Genomic DNA, 23,965 nt, shown 5'->3' on the forward strand with positions numbered 1-23,965 from the left:
CTCCAGAGCAGGAGGAGAAAATCCCCTAGTGTGGAGGGACAAGGGCCCACTTGTAGTGTATGGACTCCTACTTTTAAGGGGACTGTTTTGTGCATTATTTGTGGAAATTTCTTCAAAGCTTTACTGCCTCTCACTCCACACCACTATCTTACTTTTCCATTTACTGGTAGGTGCTAAGCCTTGGTTGACAGCAGATAAGAGGGTGATGAGAAAATAGAAGTAAAAATAAAACAAAAAGTGTGTTTAAAGCAAAGTGTCGCTGGTGTGGATCCACCCTGGGACACCAGATCTCCCCATACGTACTTTACTGTTTGGGCAATGCTCCTGGTCAAGGACGTCGTCCAGACACACCAGGTCGCCCTCCACCACACGGGTTCCATAGGCCTCAAGCCTGTAGGACGTGGCCTCGTTCCAGACTTGGCTGAGGTAAGCGTGGACATACACCGTGCGCACGTGGTGGGGAAGACAGTACCACACATTGGTACAGCCTTCCTCTGTCAGGCTGAAGCGATGAAGCAACTCCAACAGCTCTCTCTCCCGAACTCTGAACTCAGGCATCAGCTCAAGTGTGCCCTTGGCATCCTCTGAAAGGGCAAATCAGAGTCAGCCACTTTAATTCAGAGGCCAGCACTGAAGGCCCGTGTATTGCATGCTCTACAAATAAGCGGCAGTGAACACAAACACAAACACCATGCTCAGCATGAGGCTAATGCCAGCTACACTCGCAACAGGTTACTTGTGCAACGGCGCTCCGTTCACTCGCTCTGCTTTAAAAAAAAAAAAAGCAGGTGGGGAAGGTATTGTGGCACACATCTGCATCCCATGTGTCAGTGCATGCTGGCTGTTCCACTTCAGATCCAGCTCCCTGCCAATGCACACCCGGAAAGGCACACCCAAGTACTTGGGTCTCTGCCTCCCATGGGAGAGACCTGGACAGAGTTGCTGGCTCCTGGCTTTGGCCTAGTCCAACTCTGACTATTGCTGGCATTTGAGGAGTAAACCAGCAAAGAGAGGTATCTCTCTGTATCCCCTTTTCTCTGTCGCTCTGCCTTTCAAATAAGCAAACAAAACATAGAAAAGAAAAGAAAAAAAAACATTAAGAATGCCTTGCCAGAGCTCCTCACTTTAGAATAAGCTACAAACAAAATGGCCACAAATTAAATAAACTGCTGAGCTGATAGGGGCTGGAGATTGCAGTGTATATATACACACATATATTTCAGAGATAGGCAGGTGGGCAGATGGATGATAGGCAGGTAGGTAAATTACAAAGACATTTTTACTACCCAAATGACACCACCAGCCAAGCTGGACCAGGATGAAGTTAAGAGCCAGGAATTCCATCCAGGTCTCCTACATGAGTGGCAAGGACCTAGCTACTTGAGCCAACACTTGATATTTCCCAGGATGCCCACTGGCAGGAAGTTAGAATCATGAGGGGGGACATAAGCTCTCATTACAGTGCAGTCAAATGCTCATCCCAGGAGCTGAAGACGTGTAAGGAATCATATGGTCAGGTACACAGAATCTCTAGAGTAAGAAAAGGTTGTGCTCCGGATCCAGCAGCTCACTGCCACCTGCCAACAGGATGCTTTCTAAAATGCAGCCCGCTGCACTTGCCACAGAAGCCCACTCAAGTAGGGCCTTGGATTGGACTGGATTACGCATACCAGGTGCTGCTCATGCAGGAAGAATCACCAGCTTCAATTTATGCACCAGGAAACCAACTATCAGGTCACACACCTGTGCAGGTGGGCCTGCCAAGGACAAGCGCGCACAGTCCGCATGCATACACACGGACACCTGCTCTCCTCAGGGCTTCCCGCTGAGCACTCACCTAACACTGCATTCGATCAAAGTCTTCAAAATCCACAGTCAGGGCTGAATAGTCAAAGGACCAAAACCCCCGCTACGGGTAAGGCACATCCTCCGTTCGCTAAGGCTGGTGTCTCCTCCAGCTGTAAGGAATCACACTGCCACTGGTACTGACTTATACATCGCCATCAGTGCCAGTTGTGTATACACCTCCATCAGTGCCAGTTTAGAATCTGCAACTCCCTTCTTCCCAGGGGATGTTGGCCAAGAAACCCTAAGAAATTATTTCTCCTCTCACTTCTGGCAACACAGCAGTCAGAAGAGACAAAATTCCAGAGATCTGATGACAACAAAGTGCCAGGGTGATGGAATGATTCAACGTACAACACACAACACCTGTGTCTTCTCAGAGTTATGCCTCAGTGCGTGGCTCTTGCTGGTTTAACATTTACATTATATGTCTGCCAGATTATGTATGGGTTAAAGAAGTTAGACGACATACCGGTTTGAAGAAAATATTTCTTTGCTCTGTTTACAGGATCATCCACATCTTCTGGAGTAAGAAACAGTTTTACAGACTTCACCTTGAGAAATAAAGCAAGATACCAATTTAAAAAAAAAAAAAGATGTAAATTCTGACATTTTAAAACGATAGTCATCAAATAAATATTTGATGCTGTAATTTTCTCAATAGGCTTTCAAAAACTAAACAGCATTAAAGGTAGAAATAAACCTTCTAAAAAAGAGCAGATTAGGAACGGCACGCTTTGCAAGGCTAGGAAGAAACAATGCAGTGGACAGTGCAGGAGGTACAAGCTTGCAGGAGACGTGGAGAGAAAACCTCCAGGGGAGCTGCAGAAGAGGAGGGAAACGGCTGGAACTTGCATGCTGAGTGCTAATGTGAACCCACAGAACTCTGAGAACTGGAGCCACTGGCATTTTTGAGGAGGTAGGGGGAGGTTGGTCTGCACCAATCCGTGGGGACAGAGCTGGAGACAGCGTGGCATGGGTCCAGACTGCAGCCTGGGGAGCTAGTGGAAGTGGAAAGGGGCACCCGTGCCAACAGTGCCCTCTGGTCTGGGCGTCTGTGGGAGCTCTCCATGGTGAGACCTTGAGGCCTCTGAGGCTACATGAGAAGGTGTAGGGAGTAGCTGGGACCGGGGCTCTACCACTTCCAACTTGAGTGTTGCCTGGAACCTCGCCCCACCCCACAGCATTGACCAGAGTCCCCTGGCCACTCCCATCACATACCTCCTGGTATTCACTGAAAGGGCAGCCACAGAACCATAATCCCAAAGATAAAAACCAACAGAAGAGCCGGCGCCGCGGCTCACTAGGCTAATCCTCCGCCTAGCGGCGCCAGCACACCGGGTTCTAGTCCTGGTTGGGGTGCCGGATTCTGTCCCGGTTGCCCCTCTTCCAGGCCAGCCCTCTGCTGTGGCCAGGGAGTGCAGTGGAGGATGGCCCAGGTGCTTGGGCCCTGCACACCATGGGAGACCAGGAAAAGCACCTGGCTCCTGGCTCCTGGCTCCTGCCATCGGATCAGCGCGGTGCGCCAGCGGCAGTGCGCCGGCCGTGGCGGCCATTGGAGGGTGAACCAACGGCAAAAGGAAGACCTTTCTCTCTGTCTCTCTCTCTCACTGTCCACTCTGCCTGTCAAAAAAAAAAAAAACCAACAGAAGAAAAAATCAAAAATCAACTCCATAAATGCCAAAAGTAAGAGCCTAAATTCAAGAAATAATAAGGAAGTCACCATGACCACCCCCCCCCCCCCCGAGGAACACAACAAAATTTCAATATTAGAATGTGAAGATGAACAGACTGAGGAAATGCTAGAAATGGAATTTATAAAATTAATAATAGGATTACTCAACACAGAAAAATCAATAGCCTTTGTATACACAGACAATGCCATGGCTGAGAAAGAACTTGTAAGATCAGTACCATTCACAATAACAGCAAAAATAAACACCTTGGAATAAATTTAACCAAGGAACTCAAAGATCTCTACAACGAAAATTACAAAACACTAAAGAAAGAAACAGAAGATATTAAAAGATGAAAAAAATCTTCCACGTTCATGGGCTGAAAGAACCAACACCAAAATGTCCAAACTACCAAAAGCAGTTTACAGATTCAATGAGATCCCAATCAAAATACCAATGACATTCTTCATAGATCTAGAGAAAACAAAGCTGAAATTCATATGGAAACACAAGAGACCCCAAATAGCTAAAGCAACCATATACAACAAAAACAAAGCTGGAAGCATCAGGATACCTGATTTCAAGACATACTACAGGACAGTTATAATCTAAACAGCCTGGTACTGGCACAAAAACACTCATAGACCAATGGGACAGAACATAAACTCCAGAAATCAATCCATGCACCTACAGCCAATTTATATTTGATAAAGGAGCTAAAATTAATCCGTGGAGCAGAGATAGTCTCTTTAACAAGTGGTACTAGAAAAACTGGATCTCTAGGTGGAGAACTATGAAATTAGACCCCCTACCTTACACCCTGCACAAAAATCCACTCAAAATGAATCAAGGACCTCAATCTACAACTCAATTCCATCAAATTATTAGAGAACATGGAGGAAATCTTACAAGACATTGGCATAGGCAAAGACTTCTTAGAAAAGACCCTGGAAGCACAGGCAATCAAAGCCAAATCAACAAATGGGATTACATCAAGCTGAGAAGCTTCTGCGCTGCAAAGGAAAGACTCAGCAAAATGAAGAAGCAACCAACAGAATGGGAGAAAATATTTGCCAAGTGTGCAACTGATAAAGGGTTAACATCCAAAATATATAGAGAGCTCAAGAAATTCAACAACAAAACAATCCAGTAAAGGAATGAGCAATGGACTTACACAGGCATTTCTCAAGAGTTAATTCAAATGGCCCACAGACAGGTTCACTAGCCATCAGGGAAATGCAAATCAAAACCACAAGAGGCTCTACCTCATTCCAGTTAAAATGGCCAGCATACAGAAATCAGTAAACAACAAATGCTGGGGAGGATGTGGGGGAAAAGGTATTCTGATCCACTGCTGGTAGGAACGTAATCTGGTGCAACCACTATGAAGACAGTATGGAGATACTGCAGAAACCTGAATAAAAACCCACGATATGATCCAGCCATTCCAAACCAAAAGAGATCAGCACATGAAAGAAATAGTTGTACCTCGGCCGGCGCCGCGGCTCACTAGGCTAATCCTCCGCCTAGCGGCGCCAGCACACCGGGTTCTAGTCCCGGTTGGGGCGCCGGATTCTGTCCCGGTTGCCCCTCTTCCAGGCCAGCTCTCTGTTGTGGCCAGGGAGTGCAGTGGAGGATGGCCCAGGTGCTTGGGCCCTGCACACCATGGGAGACCAGGAAAAGCACCTGGCTCCTGGCTCCTGCCATCGGATCAGCGCGGTGCGCCGGCCGCAGCGCGCTGGCCACGGCGGCCATTGGAGGGTGAACCAACAGCAAAGGAAGACCTTTCTCTCTGTCTCTCTCTCTCACTGTCCACTCTGCCTGTCAAAAAAATTAAAAAAAAAAAAAAAAAAAAAAAAGAAATAGTTGTACCTCCATGTTCACTGCAGCACAATTCTCAACAACTAAGATATGGAATCAACCCAGACGTCCATCAACTAGTCCTCCAAATCCCTTCCATTCTTCACCTCCATTACCGTGCTATGGACACAATGTAAAGTAAGTATCTAAACACTCAGATTTACTCAACATACAAGTATAAACAGGGCAAAAAGAAAGCATTAGGTAACAGGTTAACTTTGTATTCACAATTTCCTGAATTTTTTGTTTTTAAAAATAACTGCCAATTAAAAATAACTGCCAAAATCTTAATAAAAGATGTAAGCTTTAACATTTTATGGTAAAGCGTAACTAGATGAACAGATGTGCTTTAAGATACCATTACCCAGTTTCTTTATTTTATTACTGTGTCCAGCACTGTGATTTATTCCCAAACATCTATGTTAGAGTAGGGAAGATCTTCCAAAGAGGTCATTCAACCCAGTGTCCCATGCAATCTCCTGTTTATTATGCATTCATTCAAACACTGAGAAATTAACATAGCCCAACAAATACTACTGAGCACCTGTCATGTGCCTCTGGCACTGTGTGAGGTGTTAGGGACAGCGCACTCAGAGACGTGGTTTCCATCCAACCATGCTGTCTACTGGAAAAGGCTCAATGAACAATAAAATGCTCTAACACTTTAGATGAGAAGCATGGGATTCTGCAGATCTGAGGCCAAGGGGGCTCCACTTCTCCTTGGGGAATGGGATGAAAATGACAGTCCAAGAATGCAAAGGTTGGTACAGGGGTGCTTCCCAGCAAAACAAGGACACAGCAGCTTAGCTCCAGGAACCTGACTCAGAGGGGCCCCAAAGGGCCCCACCACCCGGAACTCAGGCCTGGTGGAGTATTCATACTCACGGTGTGTGGAGCACAGCAGAAGTGGAGGAAGTAGTTTTCAAAACGCAGTTTTAAAAGACACGGTGGCTTCCATTCCCTCTCCCTCTCCACACCCACATGAAGAGCTCTGCTATGGAATCAAAGCCTCAAGCCAACATGCATAGTGGTGTGCCAGCAGCAGACCCTCTCCACCACCATGTCTTGAAGAAGCAGCCTGGCCCTCTTGGAGACCCTGATGTACCACATGAGGCTGCTCGCAGACTCCCAACTCTCAGAAAAGACGCCATGGTAAATGCCCATCTTCCAGGGCTGTGGGGTGGTTTTTGTCCTCCAAGGCCATAAGGGCCATACAAAATGATCAATTTGAAAATTAGCCTGCTACAGATTTACTGAATTCAGAGTCCTGTCTGTGGTTGCCTTGGCAGGGCCAGACCTAATGATTTTCCTGTCCACAAGTCCAACCTTCCCAATCCCCATTAAAAGCCAGGAAATTCTGAGGTTATACGGCAAAAAATAGATAACAAATACTCTGAAGAATGTAGAACAACTCAGGAACATGCAATAGGAAGTCTGAAAGAGGTAGCAGGGTAGCCATCCAACTTTTGCTTAAATGCTATGAGAAACAGAAAATGCCAGTCCTTTAGGGGAGGAATCCCATTCCTTCAGGCCAGAGTTAGTAAAATCTTTTTTTTTTTTTTTTTTAAGATTTATTTATCTGAAAGGCAGAGTTACAGAGGTCTCCCATCCACTGGCTCATTCCTCAAATGGCCACAATGGCAGCAGCTGGGCCGATCCAAAGCTAGGAGCCAGGAGCGTCTGCTGTGTTTCCCACACAGGTGCAGGGGCCCAAGCAATTGGGCCAGTCTTCCAGTTTTCCCAGCCCATTAAGCAGGGAGCTAGATCAGAAGAGGAGCAGCTAGGACTCCAATCAGCATCCTTTTGGGATGCCGGCAACACAGGTAGAGGCTTAACCTATCATGTCACAGCAGCAGTCCAAGAAAAGTCCTTTTTACACCAGACCAAAACTTGGCCCTTGAATTTCTACCCCTGTGCAGTAGAGTACAGCTGGTGTGACCAAAAATTTGGGAGCATCTGGCTGCTACAGGGCTAACACCACACTAGCTTCTCTCACAGAAGTTGTTTTCAATCACTTCTCACAAAAATCTTGTGATAAACAGGTGACCCCTATTTTACAGACAAGGAAACCAAGGCCTGGAGAACCTAAGAAACCTGCTACAGCAGCACACTCAACAGTCTGTCTGCCAGGGCTGGGGAGCAGTTTCTCTGCCAAGTGCCATCTGGACGTTTACAACATCATTCACGGGACACACAGAATGATCAACTTAAAAATTAGCCTGCTACAGATTTACTGAATTTGAAGTAGTGTCTGCTGCTGCCTTGGCTGGGCCAGATCTTGCAGCTGCTTAATAAACACACGGTGACGTGATACATGGTGTGTCTGTGTATTTACATGTGTCCATGCGCTAGGGCTAAGGAAGCAAGGTGTTGCTGTGTATCATACGTAAAAATGACAAAACAGACAGGATTATGTTTTTTAAAACTCATACCATCTCCTCCTTCAGCAAAGCCAATCCAATCTGGTCAGCATGAACATTCCTTTCCTTCTCCAACCGCTCAGGACCATAGTAATTCACAAAGCCATTATTCTACAAAGACAACATAATAAATTAAAAAATGTATGTAATTGTTAAATCAAAACATGTAACCATACCACTGTAATAAAACAATCCTTTAATCATCAGTAGGCACACGGGGACTATATAGTCTGATAAATGCTAAATGGTTAAAGAGCACAGAGTTAAGTGGGCACACAAGCACAGTGTAGAAAGCTCTAAACACGTATCAGCATTGCCTCCCTGTTCCTAAGTGGTTCCCTGGGACGTGAGGACTTTGAATGCTCAACCCAAGAAAGTGCAGAGCACACTGGGACCAACTGTCACCAAGTCTCAGCCCTGCCCTGAAGTTCCTTCTTACTTTCAGATTCTCCTGCTGTCTAAAGATCATGGGAACAAGAAACAGACTTATTCTCAAATCCTGCAAGTCATGGCTCCTTTATACATTCATCAGTTAGTTGCAGTTTCTGAAAGCCTAGGGCTAAGAAAATGCCACAGTGTCACTTGGGCAGCAACATGTGTGCTCTGCCGGCCAGGCTGCTGCAGCACCTGGCTTCCAGGGAAGGGACACAAACTTGACAGCTCAATGGGGACAAATCTGCCACCTTTCCCAGCAAGCTGGGATTCATTACTGCACCCTTTAAAGAAACTGTGCAGTGGCTAAACACAGACTCACCAAGAGAACAGCAGCGCCAGCCAGTTTCTTGAAAGACAGGAGTCGTCCACACTTACTTGGTGAGGGGAACATGAGTCTACTCAGTCAACAGGCGCTGCTGACAGCCAGCCAGGACAATCTGTCAGAGGCATGGGACAAAAGGAACTGCACTGCTTCCTCCTATAGTTCACGAACACCAACTATACACAGCTGGAGGACTCCCTGCACTAAGTCTCAGAGTTGAGGGGTTTTAAGGATGCCAAATTTAGAGAAGATAACATCAGATAAAACCCTGCAATAATAATTTTAACTCCCTCTCCATAAAAAAGGCTTATGACAGAAAGCACTATCTCCCTCTAACAGAAAACTCAGACTTTATTTTCAGGTTTCTCAACTCCCTCCTCTCATCAAGGAAATCAGTCAGAGCTGATTATTTCTAATAGGAGTTTTCTAATTCTTAGTTGTATATTTCTAAGTACCAATGAAATGTAATAAATGCTATCAGAGTCCAGAGAAACACCCTCTATTTTTAAGAAACATCATTTTAGCAACAGTTTTTCAGAGGGAAAAAAGGTGGACCTGCAGGTAAGTCCATTATGGAAAAGGTCAAAACCACGTGCAGAGCATACAATCAGAGAAGGCCCATCAATATGCAGGGGAGAGGGCTTCAAAGGAAAGGACCTCAGGGGAGACACTTTCTGCTTTTCATTGATGTTTTCCTGCAGGGGAAGCAAACTGGAATGCAGGTCTCTGTGGCCAGAAGCTGGGACCAGTGTTTCTCAATGTCAGCTGCAGGGCAGAATCACTTAGAGAGTTTTTATAAAATACCAATACCCAAGCAGCTACCCGACATGTTCTCCTTCTACTGGCTTGGGAGCAGAAGTTGCTGACATCTTTACAAAGAGTTGAGAATTACTAGTGTAGATTAGGGGTTGGCAAACTACTACAGCCGACAGGTCAAACCCAGCCCCACACCTGTTTTTGTCAATAAAGTTTTATTGAAACACAGCTGTGCCCATCCACTTGCGTGCTATCTGTGGCTGCCTCCATGCAGTGGCAGCTGATTAATTGCAGAGGGACCGCAGGTTTACAAAGCCAGACATTTATCACAGGGCCCTTTGCAGTAGGAACGACCAGACTAAGCCTATGGCTGCATGCAAATTTAAATGGCAGGCAGAAAAAAAACTTTTTTTTTGATAAGACATCCTAAAATATGTATGTTCTGTAATTTATAGTCACTGAAGAAAATCTAAAATTAGGTTAAAAACAGATTGTGTACAATTCTGAAATGTAACTATTTACCAAAGATTTCTGAAAAGTATTACTGAACAAAATTTACAAACAGACCCTACTCTATCTAGGCAGATGCTAAAGAAAAAAAAAATCCTTATGTGAAGAGTTTCCTTTGCTTTTCTAGGAAATTCCATACGTGTATTTCTTAAACAATAAACCACTTGCTATTTTGGCAAAAAAGGTATCAAGTAGTTTCACATTTGATCTTATAAAAATTAAGCTGTCTGAAATGAGGCTTGAGTGTTTTTCAATTCACCAGTTCTCTGTAACACTGGGAGCCTACATGGCAGGGGTATGGCACCATTTGTATGCCGCTCCAATGGTGCCTTCCCCTTTATGTTGATTGCATGTGGTGCCTATGTCTGTGTTTTTTTAAACATTATGTGTTTTTTTTAAACAAAAGTATATAAAGAAGACAACAGGGGCCGGTGCTGTGGCGTAGCAGGTAGCTGCCACCTGCAGTGCCGGCATCCCATATGGGCGCCGGTTTGAGTCCCAGCTGCTCCACTTCCGATCCAGCTCTCTGCTGTGGCCTGGGAAAGCAGAAGATGGCCCAAGTCCTTGGGCCCCTGCACCCTTGTGGCAGCCAGAAGAAGTTCCTGGCTCCTGGCTTTGGATCAGCGCAGCTCTGCCCCTTGCAGCCAACTGGGGAGTGAATCAGTGGAAGGAACACACCTCTCTCTCTCCCCCGCCTCTTTCTCTGTGCCTCTCCTTCTCTCTGTGTGGCTCTTTCAAATAATAATAATAATAATAAAAAGGAAAATAAGCCAAATGACCCTAATTATCACTTCAGACTGTAATATAATGTAATTATGCATGCACATGGACAGGCATAAGGAAAAGCTCCCCTCTGGCCTCTGTGTGAGGAGGGAGCCTGCACTGCATCACAGGGACTTTAACTTCTTCCTACCTTCACGTTTTCTATGGCCTCCAAAATCCTCTCTCTCAGGTTTACAGGATCACCGTTCCAATTTCTTACATTCCTGATGACAATGTCAAAGTGATTTCCTTTTAGTTGACCAAGTCTCAGAGCTGCATTCACAGATCGGACATTAAACACATTCATTCCCTTCTTTGCAATTTCTTTTTCAATACTTTTCAACCTGTAAGTGACATATCACATAGATTCAGTTAACTCTTACATTTAAAATTTTCTTTAATATTAAGCTTTTAAAAGACAGTTGCTGGGTGACCTCTTGTATCAGAATACTTCTAGAAAATTTATTTTCTATTTTTATTTATACATTTGTTATTTCAACAGTGTATACTATTTATTCAATATTATAAGCTGATATTAACAGTTTACCCAAAGAACTCAGACGTACCTCGCACGTGCTCTGGTTCCACATGTGCCCTGAGCCTGATGTCGCCTCACAGCAGAGGACAGGAGCTCGTGCAAACCTCCTTCTCCTTCCCTTTCCTTCTAAGACTGTATTTGCAACATTACCAAGAAAATCACTGGTACCTGACAATGTTCCTGAAATCCCGCTCTGAACAGCTCCTCACTCAGACCTCAGTCCTTTCCCAGTAGCTGAAGGATACATTCTACTTTTCAAAGCATAACTTTTAAGGTCCTGTAGAGCTGACAGAAACTCCCCTTCACACCCACATTTTCTGCAGTTTTAGGAATCATCTGCTCCATTGGGCAGACTTTCCTTGAGCGCCCCTACAGATCTCTATATTTCTGCATCTGATAAAATCCTACTCCTACTTACAAGGTAAGTAAAACTCTGTTTTACTTATTTATAAGCTAAATCAAAGGCATCTCTCCTAGGGCTACTAACATGTCTTTGGTAGTTAAGAAATAGCTTCTGTCTTACACACACCCTGTAACAGCTGATGTCCTCTCTGACTGTTCTGCAGTCCTTGATCATGAAGGCAAAGCCTCACACACTGCTGTCTTTCTTAGAAGAGATCCCCAGCGCTCACACAGTCTACACAGAATGGACACATAAACACCTGATGACTTACAATCAGTACACCAGGGTTACCTCAAATGAGGCTGAATTTTGGTTCAATGATTCAACTTTTTGATGTTTATCTTAGGAAATAGCCACAAGAAACAAATTTTAATATCAGGTTATTAATAAGTTATATTTATAGCAAGAAAACTAGAAGGCTGAAGTATATCAGTCTACAAGATGGACATGACTTCGAAGTACTCTGCGACATAAACTTTCACATAGCAATATTAAATATTCTTTAAGTTTATTCATTTGAAAGGCAAACAGACAAAAAGAAAGAAGAAGCGCTTCCATCAGCTGGTTCATTCCCCAAATGCTCGCAATAACCAGAGCAGGACCAAGCCAAAGTCAGCAGCCCAGAACTCCCATCTGTGTCTTCCATGAGTGGCAAGGACCTAAGTACTTGAGCCATCATCTGCTGCCTCCTAGGGTACACATTAGCAAAAGCTGGACAGCAAGCAGAGGTGGGACTCAATCCCCGGCAATACAGAACACAGGCATCCCACGCACCTGCTTAACCTGCAGCTCCACAACATCTGCCCCAGTTATTTTATTCTAAAAAGGAACATATAAACTGCATGACTTTCATATTTAATAAATGTCTTTCTGCCATATATGTATATGGCATAAAGCAAAAAAAAAGTTGACAAAGAAATGGATAAATCAAAATGTTTATTGTAGTTATTTCTGAAAAGTGGAATTAGTGACTTTTAATTTCTTTTTTATACTTTTTAGCAACTACAATGCATATATATTTCTTTTAAATTAAAAAATGCATTTAAAATTTGAGTAAGCTAGAGAGAGGCTAAATTTGAGTGGTTTACATTCTATTTAACAAGGGTTTTTTGTTTGTCTGTTTTAATTTCTATTTTTCATTTGAAAGACAGCAGGGATAGACACAATGCTCCCATTCGCTAGTTAACTTCCCAAACACCAGTAATGGTCAGGGCTGGAGTCAAGAACCAGGAACTCAATCTAGGTCTCTCTTGTGGTGGGGAATGAACTCTGAGTGAGCCACTTCACTGCCTCACAACATCTGTACTAGCAGGAAGCTGGAGATAGAACCACAGCCAACTGCTTCAATGTAGGATGTGGGCATCTTAACTAAATGCCCACTCCCAACAAGGATTTGTTTTAAATATATGGAGCCATGATAAAGGCACAGAAGTCTCACAGTAATTAAGAAAATAACTATTCCTATTTTTTCTTAATATAAACTGCATACTTGAACAGTACAGGATGTTTAGAAACAATACAATTTAAAATATGTCACTTCTCAAAATTTCAACCCTTAAACTTCCTTTTTAGATTTACATTTAAGATTGGGGCTGGCACTGTGGCATAGGGAGTTAAGCCACCACCTGCAATGCTCTGGCTGCTCCATATCGGATCCAGCTTCTCACTAATTCCCTGGGAGAGTCACAGAAGTTGGCCCAAGTGCTTTGGTCCCGGCTCTAACATGGGAGGCCTGGATGAAGCTCTTGGCTTCTGGCTTCAGCATGCCCGAGTTCTGTCCATTGTGACTATTTGGAGGGTAAGCCAGTGACAGAACCTCTGTGTCTCCCCCTCTCTTTGTAACTTTGCCTTTCAAATAAAATAAAGCTAAAAAAAAAAAAGATGTAACTTATTTAGAAGATAATTAGTAATATTAAATCTGTGATCTGTGAGCGTAACATATTCCAAATATTATTCTGTTTCTCATTTCATATTTATTTATGTGGTACAGCATGGAAGTGAAGTTCTCTTCCAAGGCAGCACCATATTACCTCTCAGGAGTCACTTTTCTAACAACCATGGCTTGGTAGGTTATGGCTTTCTTGTCTTTAAGGCCTGTGTAACTAAAATCCGGAGGAATCACACCAAGTTTGGCAGCTAAATGATCAATTGCTTCAAACATGTCCACATTTTCCTTTCGTAGGGTAAAAGCTGAAACAAAATTAATCATTGGTTACAGTTACCACATATCACATTCTTAGCAGACTAACAGATCAGGATAATGACACAAATAACTAATTTACACAAAGAATATATTTTAAGTCAAAATTCAAAACAAACATTATAGAGCTCAGCTATTATATTAAAAATGCTAGTTGACTCATTCAAGTCACACAAGGGTGGTGTTTAGGTACAGTGGGTTAAGCTGTCACTGGAGATGCCCACATCCTGTATCAGAGTGCCAGTTTGGGTCCTGGCTACTCTGCTTCTAATCCAGCTTCCTGCTAATGCTCCTGGGAAGGCCGCAGATGACAGCCATAGTAGTTAGGGTCCCTGCCACTCATTTGGGAGATCTAGATGGAGTTCCTGGCTCCAAGCTTCAGCCTGAGCCAGTCCTGGCTGCTGCAGGCATTTGGGGAAGGAATCAGCTGATGCAATATGTCTCTCTCCCTTCCACACAGCCTTTCAATATACAAATAAATTTTTTCTTCAAAAAAAAGATTAAAATTCAAGTTCCTTAATTTGACATTTATTTCCAGCTCAAATTGGCATTTTTGGTCTCCCAAGTACCAGTTCCATTCATACATCCCACAATACTGTGGAAGAGATGAACCAGAACACTCAGCAGATTTGCATTTCGGAACATCTGGTCCCAATAATGCATGTGTTCTATTACCCATCATACTTCTCCTCAGTGTTCAAGAACCCACAATAGCAGCAGTTTGCCCTGAAATTATTTTCAGATTGCAAGGCCAAGTACTTGGAATATGCTTGTTTTATTGACCATTATTCCCTCTAACTCTAGAACATCTGAACAAATAGTCATATATCTGCTGAAGCAATGAACAAATGGGTGACCCAGACAGGTGCTGATTACTTACCTACACACCTCCACAAGTCATCAAAGTCTGCACCGCGACACCCAACAGCACCCAGGCCAACTCAGCTCCCTGTTCACTCATCCCACTGACTGGGAGTTCCAGGACAGCAACGCAGCATGTGAACACTACACCATATTCACACACAGAGGTCTCCTCACAGCTAACGTTAATAACTAGCACTCAGTGTTTCAAATCTGTCCCAGATAATCTTGGGCATGACACTGTGGACATACGGCACACAGAGAATCAATCCCAGACTTGTTTGCAATATCAGCCTGCAGCTGATTAGCCTGAGTACGTAAGTATTTCTTGTTACCCACAAAAATGCACAATTCAGAATAGAAACATTTCAAGAGAATCAGATCCATGACACTGCTGCATTAATTAATTTGCATTTACACAGAAGGTCATGTTCTTGAATGTTTAAAGAGAATGAGACTTGTTCCAATTACAAACATTCGACTGATTTATACTTATCTTTTCAGATTGATTGTTGTTAGCAATATGGGAACATTTATAAAAACTTACTACAAGATCACTAATTTATGAGTTTATGTTTATAACACTTCCCTAATAACTTGGAAAAATTGAAAACATTCAAAAGAAAATCAACTATCCCAAACTTAAAAATTGAATTTCAGAGACTTCCACTTCAAGCCATGTGGGATGCCAGCACCTCAGGTAGCAGTTTCACCTGCTATGCCACAGCACCGGCCCCAGAAGTAAGAAAGATTAAATGGGGCTGGTACTGTGGTGTAGAAGGTAAGGCTTCCGCCTGCAGTGCTAGCATCCCATATGGGCACCAGTTTGAGTTATGGCTGCTCTACTTCCAATCCTGCTATGGCCTGGGAAAGAGGTAGAATATGGCCAAAGTCCTTGGGCCCCCGAACCGAGTTGGGGACCCGGAAGAAGCTTGTGGCTTCAGATCGGTGCAATTCTGGCCACTGCAGCCAATTGGGAAGTGAACCAGCGGATGTAAGACCTCTCTCTCTGCCTCTCCTCTCTCTGCGTAACTCTTTCAAATAAATAAATAAATCTTAAAAAAAAAAAAAAAAAGATTAAATGAGGTCATACATAGAACTGTGAGGCAGGAAGTTAGAAATTAGCCTATGTGAGAGAGAAGGGCCTAAGGAAACTGACATCCATAGCAGCCCAGCATCTGCATTTCGAAGTCCTGCCCAGACCCTGAGAACCTGCCAAGGTGGTCCCAGCTATCCCCCCAAGGAAAGCTCCCAGGAGAATTCTCTCCCCTCAGGACCAAAGGGGTTACCTGACCTGATAACACTGATAACAAGGCCGGCGCCGCGGCTCACTAGGCTAATCCTCCGCCTAGCGGCGCCGGCACACGGGGTTCTAGTCCCAGTTGGGGTGCCGGATTCTGTCCCGGTTGCCCCTCTTCCAGGCCAGCCCTCTGCTGTGGCCAGGGAGTGCAGTGGAGGATGGCCCAGGTGCTTGGGCCCTGCACACCATGGGAGACCAGGAAAAGCTCCTGGCTCCTGCCATCGGATCAGCGCGGTGCGCCGGCCGCAGCGCGCCGGCCGCGGCGGCCATTGGAGGGTGAACCAACGGCAAAGGAAGACCTTTCTCTCTGTCTCTCTCTCACTGCCCACTCTGCCTGTCAAAAAAAAAAAAAAAAAACAAACACTGATAACACGGGGCAATAAAATCTTCACAGCCGCTCTAAGGGAAGCCCCTTTATTATGCCCAATAAACCCTGCTACCTTTCTTACCACTGTTCTCTCTCAGTCTGAATTCATTCTTGCACAAACACAAGAACCTACAGCACCCGTCTCTGCTAACACTAAGGGGCAGCTTCCAACACCAGCTGTCTCTGCTAACACTAAGGGGCAGCTTCCAACACCGGCTGTCTCTGCCAACACTAAGGGGCAGTGTCCTCACTTGGTGGCCTCTGCCTCTCTGCTGAGAGGAGAACTGCAACCAGCTTGGAGATGCAGTCAAAGCTGCAGGTTTGGGCTGGCCCCATGGAGCAGTGGGCTAAGCTTCTGCCTGCAGCGCCAGTTTGTGTCCTGGCTGCTCCTCTTTCGACCCAGCTCTCTGCTATGGCCTGGGGAAGCAGAAGATGGCCCAAGTGCTTGGGCCCCTGCACCGCGTCGGAGACCCAGAAGCTCCTGGCTTCTGACTTTAGATCAGCTCAGCTCCAGCCATTGCAATCATCTGGAAAGAGTGAACCAGCAGATTAAAAGCCTTCTCTCTCTGTCTCTCCCTCTCTCTATAACTCTACCTCTCAAATAACCAAATAAAATTAAAAAAAAAAAAAAAAACACAGGCTCATACACTGAACAGGATGTTACAGTGGGGAGAGGTAAGAGTAAGTCTTAGGGCAAACCTCCCTATCAGAGCTTCCAGTCTGCACACAGAGAGATTCCACTAAAGCCCGAGGGACCCACAGACACTCAGCCTAACCAGACGGCCCGGCAGCCCAAGCAGACTGACTGCTACCCCGTAATTCCTATGGACCAGGTGCTGGGGAGAGGGCACGTATGTCAAGGTACACTGCAAAGTCACAGCTGGACAGCTGAAGCTGGGAGATCTTCTTCCAGGGCAGCCCATCCAAATCGTGGTCAGCTGGTACAGGCTGTTGGTGGGAGGCCCTGGTTTCTCTTGACAGGACTTCTGGGGTGTATTCAAGGCTGGAGACTGGCTTCCCTCTGAGTAACATGTTGTGACTCATGTCACTTCCGCTGTATTCTATTGGTAAACAGGCTGGCCCGGATTCAATGTGGTAGGGACCTCACAAGGGCATGACCACCATGAGCCAAGAATCTTTGAGAGCCATCTGGATGCTAGCTACAAAATTCAGGCAGGCTAGACAAAATACAAGGCACTTGCAAATTCAAGAGGTTATAGCCAGAGAGGAAAGATCTAATTCAACAGCAACATGTTCAGCAGAGACCACAGGATATTGCAACTGTAGTGGAGCTATACATAACCGCCAGAGTAAAGCCGATTCCAAACTCCCCTTAATAAAACTTAGAATGAAGCCTCAAATGGCCCCGCAAGAGCAACGTTCAACACTCCTTAAAAGTATACAAAAAAATCCAGACACACTCACAAGGCAACATGCACACTCTGTCCTCCAATAAAAAGATTACTAGGCATGCTTAGAATCAGGAAAATGTGACCAAGAGCACACATAAATGTCAGTCAACAGACACAGACTCAGAAATGACAGATGAAATCAGCAGGCAAATGTTTTTAAAGACCTACTAAAATAATCTTAGAGAGTAAAAGAAAGCATGAATGTAATAAATGAAACTGGGAGACCAAAGATAGAGCCAAAGGAAACTTCTAGTGCTAGGAATGCAATATATAAAATGATAATGTCATGGATTGCTTCAATTCTTTAATAAAACTCCTCTTCAAAAAGAACACTAGGAAAATGCTATTACAATTTCTACAAAAAAAAAAAAATATCACGAATAACCATGGGACCCAGCAATTATACATCTCGGTGTATACCCCCAAAGAACATACGGACTTGCATAAATATTTGTATGCTCTGTTCACAGCAGAATAATTCCCCAAAAGGTGAAAGCGACTCATGTCCACTACAGATGAGTGATAAACAAATACAATGGGATGTTATTCAGCTGTAAAAAGGAAGGAGGGGTGGAAATTGTGGTGCAGCAGGGTTAAGCCGCTGCTTGAAACCCCACATCCCTTATCAGAATGCCTGGTTCAAGTCCTGGCCACTCCACTACCAATCTAGCTTACAATTAATATTTCTGGGAGGCAGCAAATGCCAGCTCAAGTGCCTGGGTTCCAGACACCCATGTGGCAGACTTGGATGGAAATTAAGGTTTCTGGGGCCGGCCCCGTGATTCACTTGGTTAATCCTCCGCCTGTGGCACCGGCATCCCATATGGGCTCCGGTTCTAGTCCCAGCTGCCCCTCTTCTAGTCCAGCTCTCTGCTGTGGCATGGGAGGGCAGTGGAGGATGGCCCTAGTGCTTGGGCCCCTACACCGGCATGGGAGACAAGGAGGAAGCACCTGGCTTTGGATCAGCGTAGCGCCAGCCGTGGCGGCCACTTGGGGAGTGAACCAAGGGAACGAAGACCTTTCTCTCTGTCTGTAACTCTACCTGTCAAATTAAAAAAAAAAAAAAGAAAAAGAAAAGAAAAGAAGAGAAATCAAGATTTCTGAGTTAGGCCAGCTCTGGTTGTTGCAGGCATTTGGGAAGTGAATCAGCAAATGAAAGATATCTCCCTCTCCCTCTGTGTATGTGTGTTGCACGTACTTCTATGCGCCTATATTAAGTCTATGAAATAGGTTTTTTTTTTCTTTTTTAAAAAAGGAAATTCTGGGACCAATGCTATGGTCTAGCTGCCCATCCCATATGCTGTATTTCCAATCCAGCTCCCTGTTAACGGCCTGGGAAAGCAATAGAAGATGGCCCAAGTGCTTGGGCCCCTGTACCCACATGGTAGCTCCTGGTTTTGGCTTGCCCCAGCCCCAGCCATTGTGGCCATTTGGGCAGTCAACCAGCAGATCAAAGATCTTTCTGTCTCTCCCTCTCTCTGTAACCCTGCCTTTCAAATAAATAAATAAATCTTTGAAAAATACATATATTTATGTATAAAAAATTATATATATATATATAACAAGACCTCCTAAAATTGCGTAACTCACTTAGCAGTGATTTTTTTCCTTGCATGTAATGCTAATACATTTCTCCACTCACATTTATTTTTATTTTTTTGATAGGCAGAGTGGACAGTGAGAGAGAAAGGTCTTCCTTTGCCGTTGGTTCACCCTCCAAGGGCCATCACGGCCGGCGCACCGCGCTGATCCGAAGGCAGGAGCCAGGTGCTTCTCCTGGTCTCCCATGGGGTGCAGGGCCTAAGCACTTGGGCCATCCTCCACTGCACTCCCTGGCCACAGCAGAGAGCTGGCCTGGAAGAGGGGCAACCAGGACAGAATCCGGCGCCCCGACCGGGACTAGAACCCGGTGTGCCGGTGCCTCAAGCGGAGGATTAGCCTATTGAGCCTCAGCACCGGCCTTCCACTCACATTTATTGCAGGCCTAATGAGCCAAGTCCTGTAGCAACAGCTTTCTCATGGAGAAAGGCAAGTCAAACAATGAGACAAAAGTTGCCAGGAAGGAAAAGGATGCTAAATGTAATTGTTATATACTAAAAAAATTCTTTAGTCCATTCAACTTTTAGAACTCATTATCAGTTGGGTTTTGTTATTACTCTACTTTTAAAGCACAACAAAAGCTTACTGATTGTTAAGTAATTCGCCATAGTATTATTTTTCCTATTTTCGCATTTGTGGAAATCAAGTCTTAAAGACAGTAAACATTTCATAAGCCTTTTATGAACTAAAGTCATAAATGCAAAATAAATTCACACAGCTCCAAAGTCAGGAATCTTTTCATTTGCACCAGAAACCTACAAGCACTACCCTGCTTAAATGGCACATGCCCCGTGCAGTGTTCTGCTGGTCTTCTCCTGACTTAGTAAACAAAAGCAGCCATCTGAAACTATTCCCATCCCAGGCCGGTACAGAGGTGCAGCAGGTTAAGCCGCCACTTGAGACATAGGCATACCATATAAAACCTCCAGTTTGAGTCCTGGCTGCTCTGTGTCCAATCTAGCACCCTGCTAAAGTGCTTGGGAATGCAGCAGAAGATGGCCCAAGTCCATGGCCCCTTGACACCCATATGGGAGATCCAGATGGGGGTTCCAAGATCCTGGCTTAGGCTTGGCCCTGACCTGGTCACTGCAGCCATCTGAAGTGTTAGCTAGCAGATCAAAGTTTTTCTCTGTCACTCTGCCTTTCAAATAAACACAATAATTGTTAAAAAAAAAAAAAAGTTAAAGAAACTCCTCCTATTCTTCCCAGTACCATATATAGGCCGATTAAACCTGGACTTGCATGGTATGAGTTCATCGGTTCCCTCCATGCTAGGATTTACTAAACCAGTGATTTTTTTTTTTAATTTGGCATCTAGAGTTAGAGAGAGAGAGACAGAGAGAAAGGTCTTCCTTCCGTTGGTTCACCCCGCAAATGGCCACTATGACCGCAGCTACACCGATCCAAAGCCAGGAGCTAGGTGCATCCTCCTGGTCTCCCATGTGGGTGCAGGGCCCCAGCACTTGGGCCATCCTCCACTGCCCTCCCATGCCACAGCAGAGAGCTGGACTGGAAGAGGGGCAAGCAGGACTAAAACCCGGCATCCATATGGGATGCCAGCAGTGCAGGCGGAGGATTAACCAAGTGAGCCACAGCACCACAACCAGTGATTCTCAAAACGCAGTCCCCAGATCAGTACAGAAAGCAATGCCTGAATATCTGTGAAAGCCCCACCTCAATCCTCCTGAATCAGAAACTGGAAATGGTACTCAGAAACCCCAGCTTTCCAAAGACCCTTTAGTGCTTACAATGCAAACTGAACTCTGAACTCATCTTTCAGAAGACTGAAAGAGGCAAGCTGTCAGGTTTCCTATCTTGGGGAGACCAGACTACAAGGTATTAATGCAAACATACCTTTCTTCTCTCCAAGTACTTCATGTTAATTTGGGTGGTTTTCAAAATATGAAATAGGCATTCACTGTCAACAAAACTTATTTCACACAAAATAACTACTTCAACTTTACACCTCTGTGACTACGCTAACCCGTGTCTGTGTTCCCCATTCTTTCATCAACAAGGATCATTTTTACTTTTTTTTTTTTTTTTTGGCAGGCAGAATGGAAAGAGAGGGAGACAGAGAGAAACGTCTTCCTTTGCCGTTGGTTCACCCTTCAATGGCCGCCGCGGCCGGCGCGCTGCAGCCAGCGCACCGCGCCTATCGATGGCAGGAGCCAGGTACTTATCCTGGTCTCCCACGGGGTGCAGGGCCCAAGCACTTGGGCCATCCTCCACTGCACTCCCTGGCCACAGCAGAGAGCTGGCCTGGAAGAGGGGCAACCGGGACAGAATCCGGCACCTAGAACCCGGTGTGCCGGCACCGCAAGGCGGAGGATTAGCCTAGTGAGCCGCAGCGCCGGCTGATCATTTTCACCTTTAGCCTAAGTTGAGAGGCTTCATCTTCCAATTCCTCTCATGGCTAGTCAATTCATTTGAAATTACTTCAGCCTTCACACAACCGTCAATGTAATTAAGCTTATCCAAGAAAACGATGATGGTGTAGTAAATTACCTGTATGTGCAACTTTCTCCCGAGACCTCTTCCTGTGGCTGTGGGCTTCTTCACGCAACCTTACTGTCACCACCAATTTCTGATCTCCGTCACAGCAACCCAATTCAGAAGACTCGGTTTCCAACAAGCGCCCAAACCTTTCATTTACAAAATGGTGGACGGCTCTTCTGCGCTCTTTGTTTGTATCAGGCTTAAAAGCAAACCTGGAATTTTCTTTCTTCGCACCCAAATATTTAAAAAACCCAGATGCTTCTTCTTCAGACACCAAGTCACAGAGTTCTTTATACCTAAGATTTGGTCTTACAACAACTTTACAGGTTTTTGTTGTAGTCAGTAAAAAAGGAAATTTCTGTGTAATAGCACTATGTAAAGCAGCCCTGCGCCTTTTGCCAGAAATCACGCCTAAGAACAATTCAGAAGGTGGTCCGACTTGCTCAGTGCCAGCGTTCCACTTCTCTTTGGTTTCAAGGGCGAACTGACTCAAGAGTTCATTTGTTTTGTCATCTAAAAACGCGCTTAGTGCATCAGCTGTTTCTCCTTTACACTCAGAAGTGTCACCACTGAGGCTGTCTTCCTGGTCTGAATCACATTGGTCACCTGGGTCACCATCAGAGCACCTAGCCGAAGTATCAACTTCTTCACTTCCATCATCAACAGATGAATTTTTTTTAAGATCCAGTTTTGGCTTTTTGGCAAAATTATGTGGCTTAGCAATGTGGCTTTTAGTAGTAAGCTCATCAAAGGGCTTACTGACTAACTGTCCCTGTTCATCAATCTCAGTAACAATAAAGTCCTTTGGTGAGTTTTTTATAGTGCCGTGAAATCCAATGTGATCATTAAGGAAATACACAGAACTAAATCGGATATAATCTGCATCCTCTTCCATTCTTAAGTAACAATCCCTACAAAAGCAACACAGAGGCAGTTACCACAGAGAAGCAATGAACAAGAAAGGAATAGGGTAGCATGATTTAACTCTTAATCTGAATTCCCTTAAGGGACCTGAATAATTTATGATTATGTATAATGCTAAGGACACAGTAGGGGTGCGATTAACACTGATGGCTGAATACAGGGAACAATTAGTGGGAAATAACTGTAAAAGTGAAGAGGAAGAAAGAGGGCTCATTTTTGTCCACTAACAGAAGGGCCAACGCAAGAGGGGGCTGTGCCCGTCCTCGAAACGGGTAAAAGGAGTGAGGCAGAGCCACCCGAACGCACCGAGCTGGGGGGAAGAAATGAAAGGCGAGTTCGGGAGCAGTGCGGGAACGGGCTGTAGCCCACTTCTGGAGAACCAAGCCGCGGCAGAGGCGGACCAGGCGTGCCCGAGAGGGGCGGCGCTGGAGGGGCGCTCAGAGCGGCTGGGGGCACCTGCAGGAGGTGGAGAGCAGCGGGCTCCGGGCGCAGCTGCGGGCCCGGCCCTGACCGACCACGGCTCCGGCTCCGGCGAGTGGAGAGCGACGGCCAGGCGGGTGGCAGAAAATCCCGCGGAACGTGGCTCCGAGGCGGATCCCGCCACGGCATGCGGGGAGCCTCGCAGGCCACGGGCAGCTGCGCGCGCACTCAGGTGCCCCCCGCCCCTCGCCCAGGCTCCAGGGTGGGCTGAGGGCGCCCGGACCTGGGGGGTGGAGGCTCTCGACTGAAGAGGGCGCCTGAAGGCCCGGCTGGGCCCCCAGCAGAGCAGCAAGTCTCGTGCGCGCGGCTCTCCCCGCAGCGACACCCCGTTCCGTGCGAGGGCGCGCAGCCTGCGCCCCATCTTCCAGCCAGCTGCACTTCTGCGCTCAGAGCTCACAGGCAGGGCTGAGGCCGCCAACGCGGGGAGCGAGCTCCTGGAGCCCCCGCCTCGGCCGCCAGCACCAGGGACCCCCGCGCCCCCGCAGGAGGACCCCGAGAGAAAACAGCAGGGCCTTCACCACCGGTGCAGCTCCCGAAACCAGCGTCGCCCTCGCGCACGCCGCCTCGCCTCGCCCTCGGACACGCGCAACCGCTCCCCCGCTTTTTACGCCTGTACTAAGCTGAGGCAAACACGCCGCCGAGCCGGGCGGACCTGGCCCGGGCGTCTCCCTCCCCTTCCCGCACGGGCACGGAGTGTCCGAAACGCGCGTATGCCGCTCCCGGCTTCGCGCCCAGCCGCGCCGACACCGGCCACTCCCCCCTCGCCCACGTCACCCTCCCCGGGCGGGCCCAGCTG

At 46.0% G+C, this 23,965-nt stretch overlaps 1 protein-coding gene across 14 annotated transcripts in view; it reads right to left on the bottom strand.

Annotated features, from left to right (window-relative positions):
* PUS7L (pseudouridine synthase 7 like) overlaps window positions 1–23,965 on the bottom strand; it is a 91,456-nt gene that overhangs the window by 66,741 nt on the left and 750 nt on the right. For 12 of the 14 annotated variants that reach the window (XR_011379098.1, XR_011379096.1, XR_011379097.1 and 9 more), the window contains exons 2-7: window positions 21,775–22,676; window positions 13,558–13,717; window positions 10,738–10,930; window positions 7,814–7,912; window positions 2,318–2,399; window positions 304–584 (exon numbers count right to left, since the gene is read on the bottom strand). Coding sequence is in view for 6 of the 14 variants with exons in the window: in XM_051850974.2 (XP_051706934.2) it covers window positions 304–584; window positions 2,318–2,399; window positions 7,814–7,912; window positions 10,738–10,930; window positions 13,558–13,717; window positions 21,775–22,676 (1,717 nt within the window). In the remaining 8 variants the exon portion in view is untranslated. Of the gene's footprint in view, window positions 1–303; window positions 585–2,317; window positions 2,400–7,813; window positions 7,913–10,737; window positions 10,931–13,557; window positions 13,718–21,774; window positions 22,677–22,995; window positions 23,361–23,392; window positions 23,922–23,965 lie in introns of those variants that run through there. The other 2 variants (XM_008259374.4, XM_002712650.5) reach the window with 2 other exon arrangements.

The sequence above is a fragment of the Oryctolagus cuniculus genome, chromosome 9, assembly GCF_964237555.1.
Source record: "Oryctolagus cuniculus chromosome 9, mOryCun1.1, whole genome shotgun sequence".
Classification (NCBI taxonomy): domain Eukaryota; kingdom Metazoa; phylum Chordata; class Mammalia; order Lagomorpha; family Leporidae; genus Oryctolagus; species Oryctolagus cuniculus.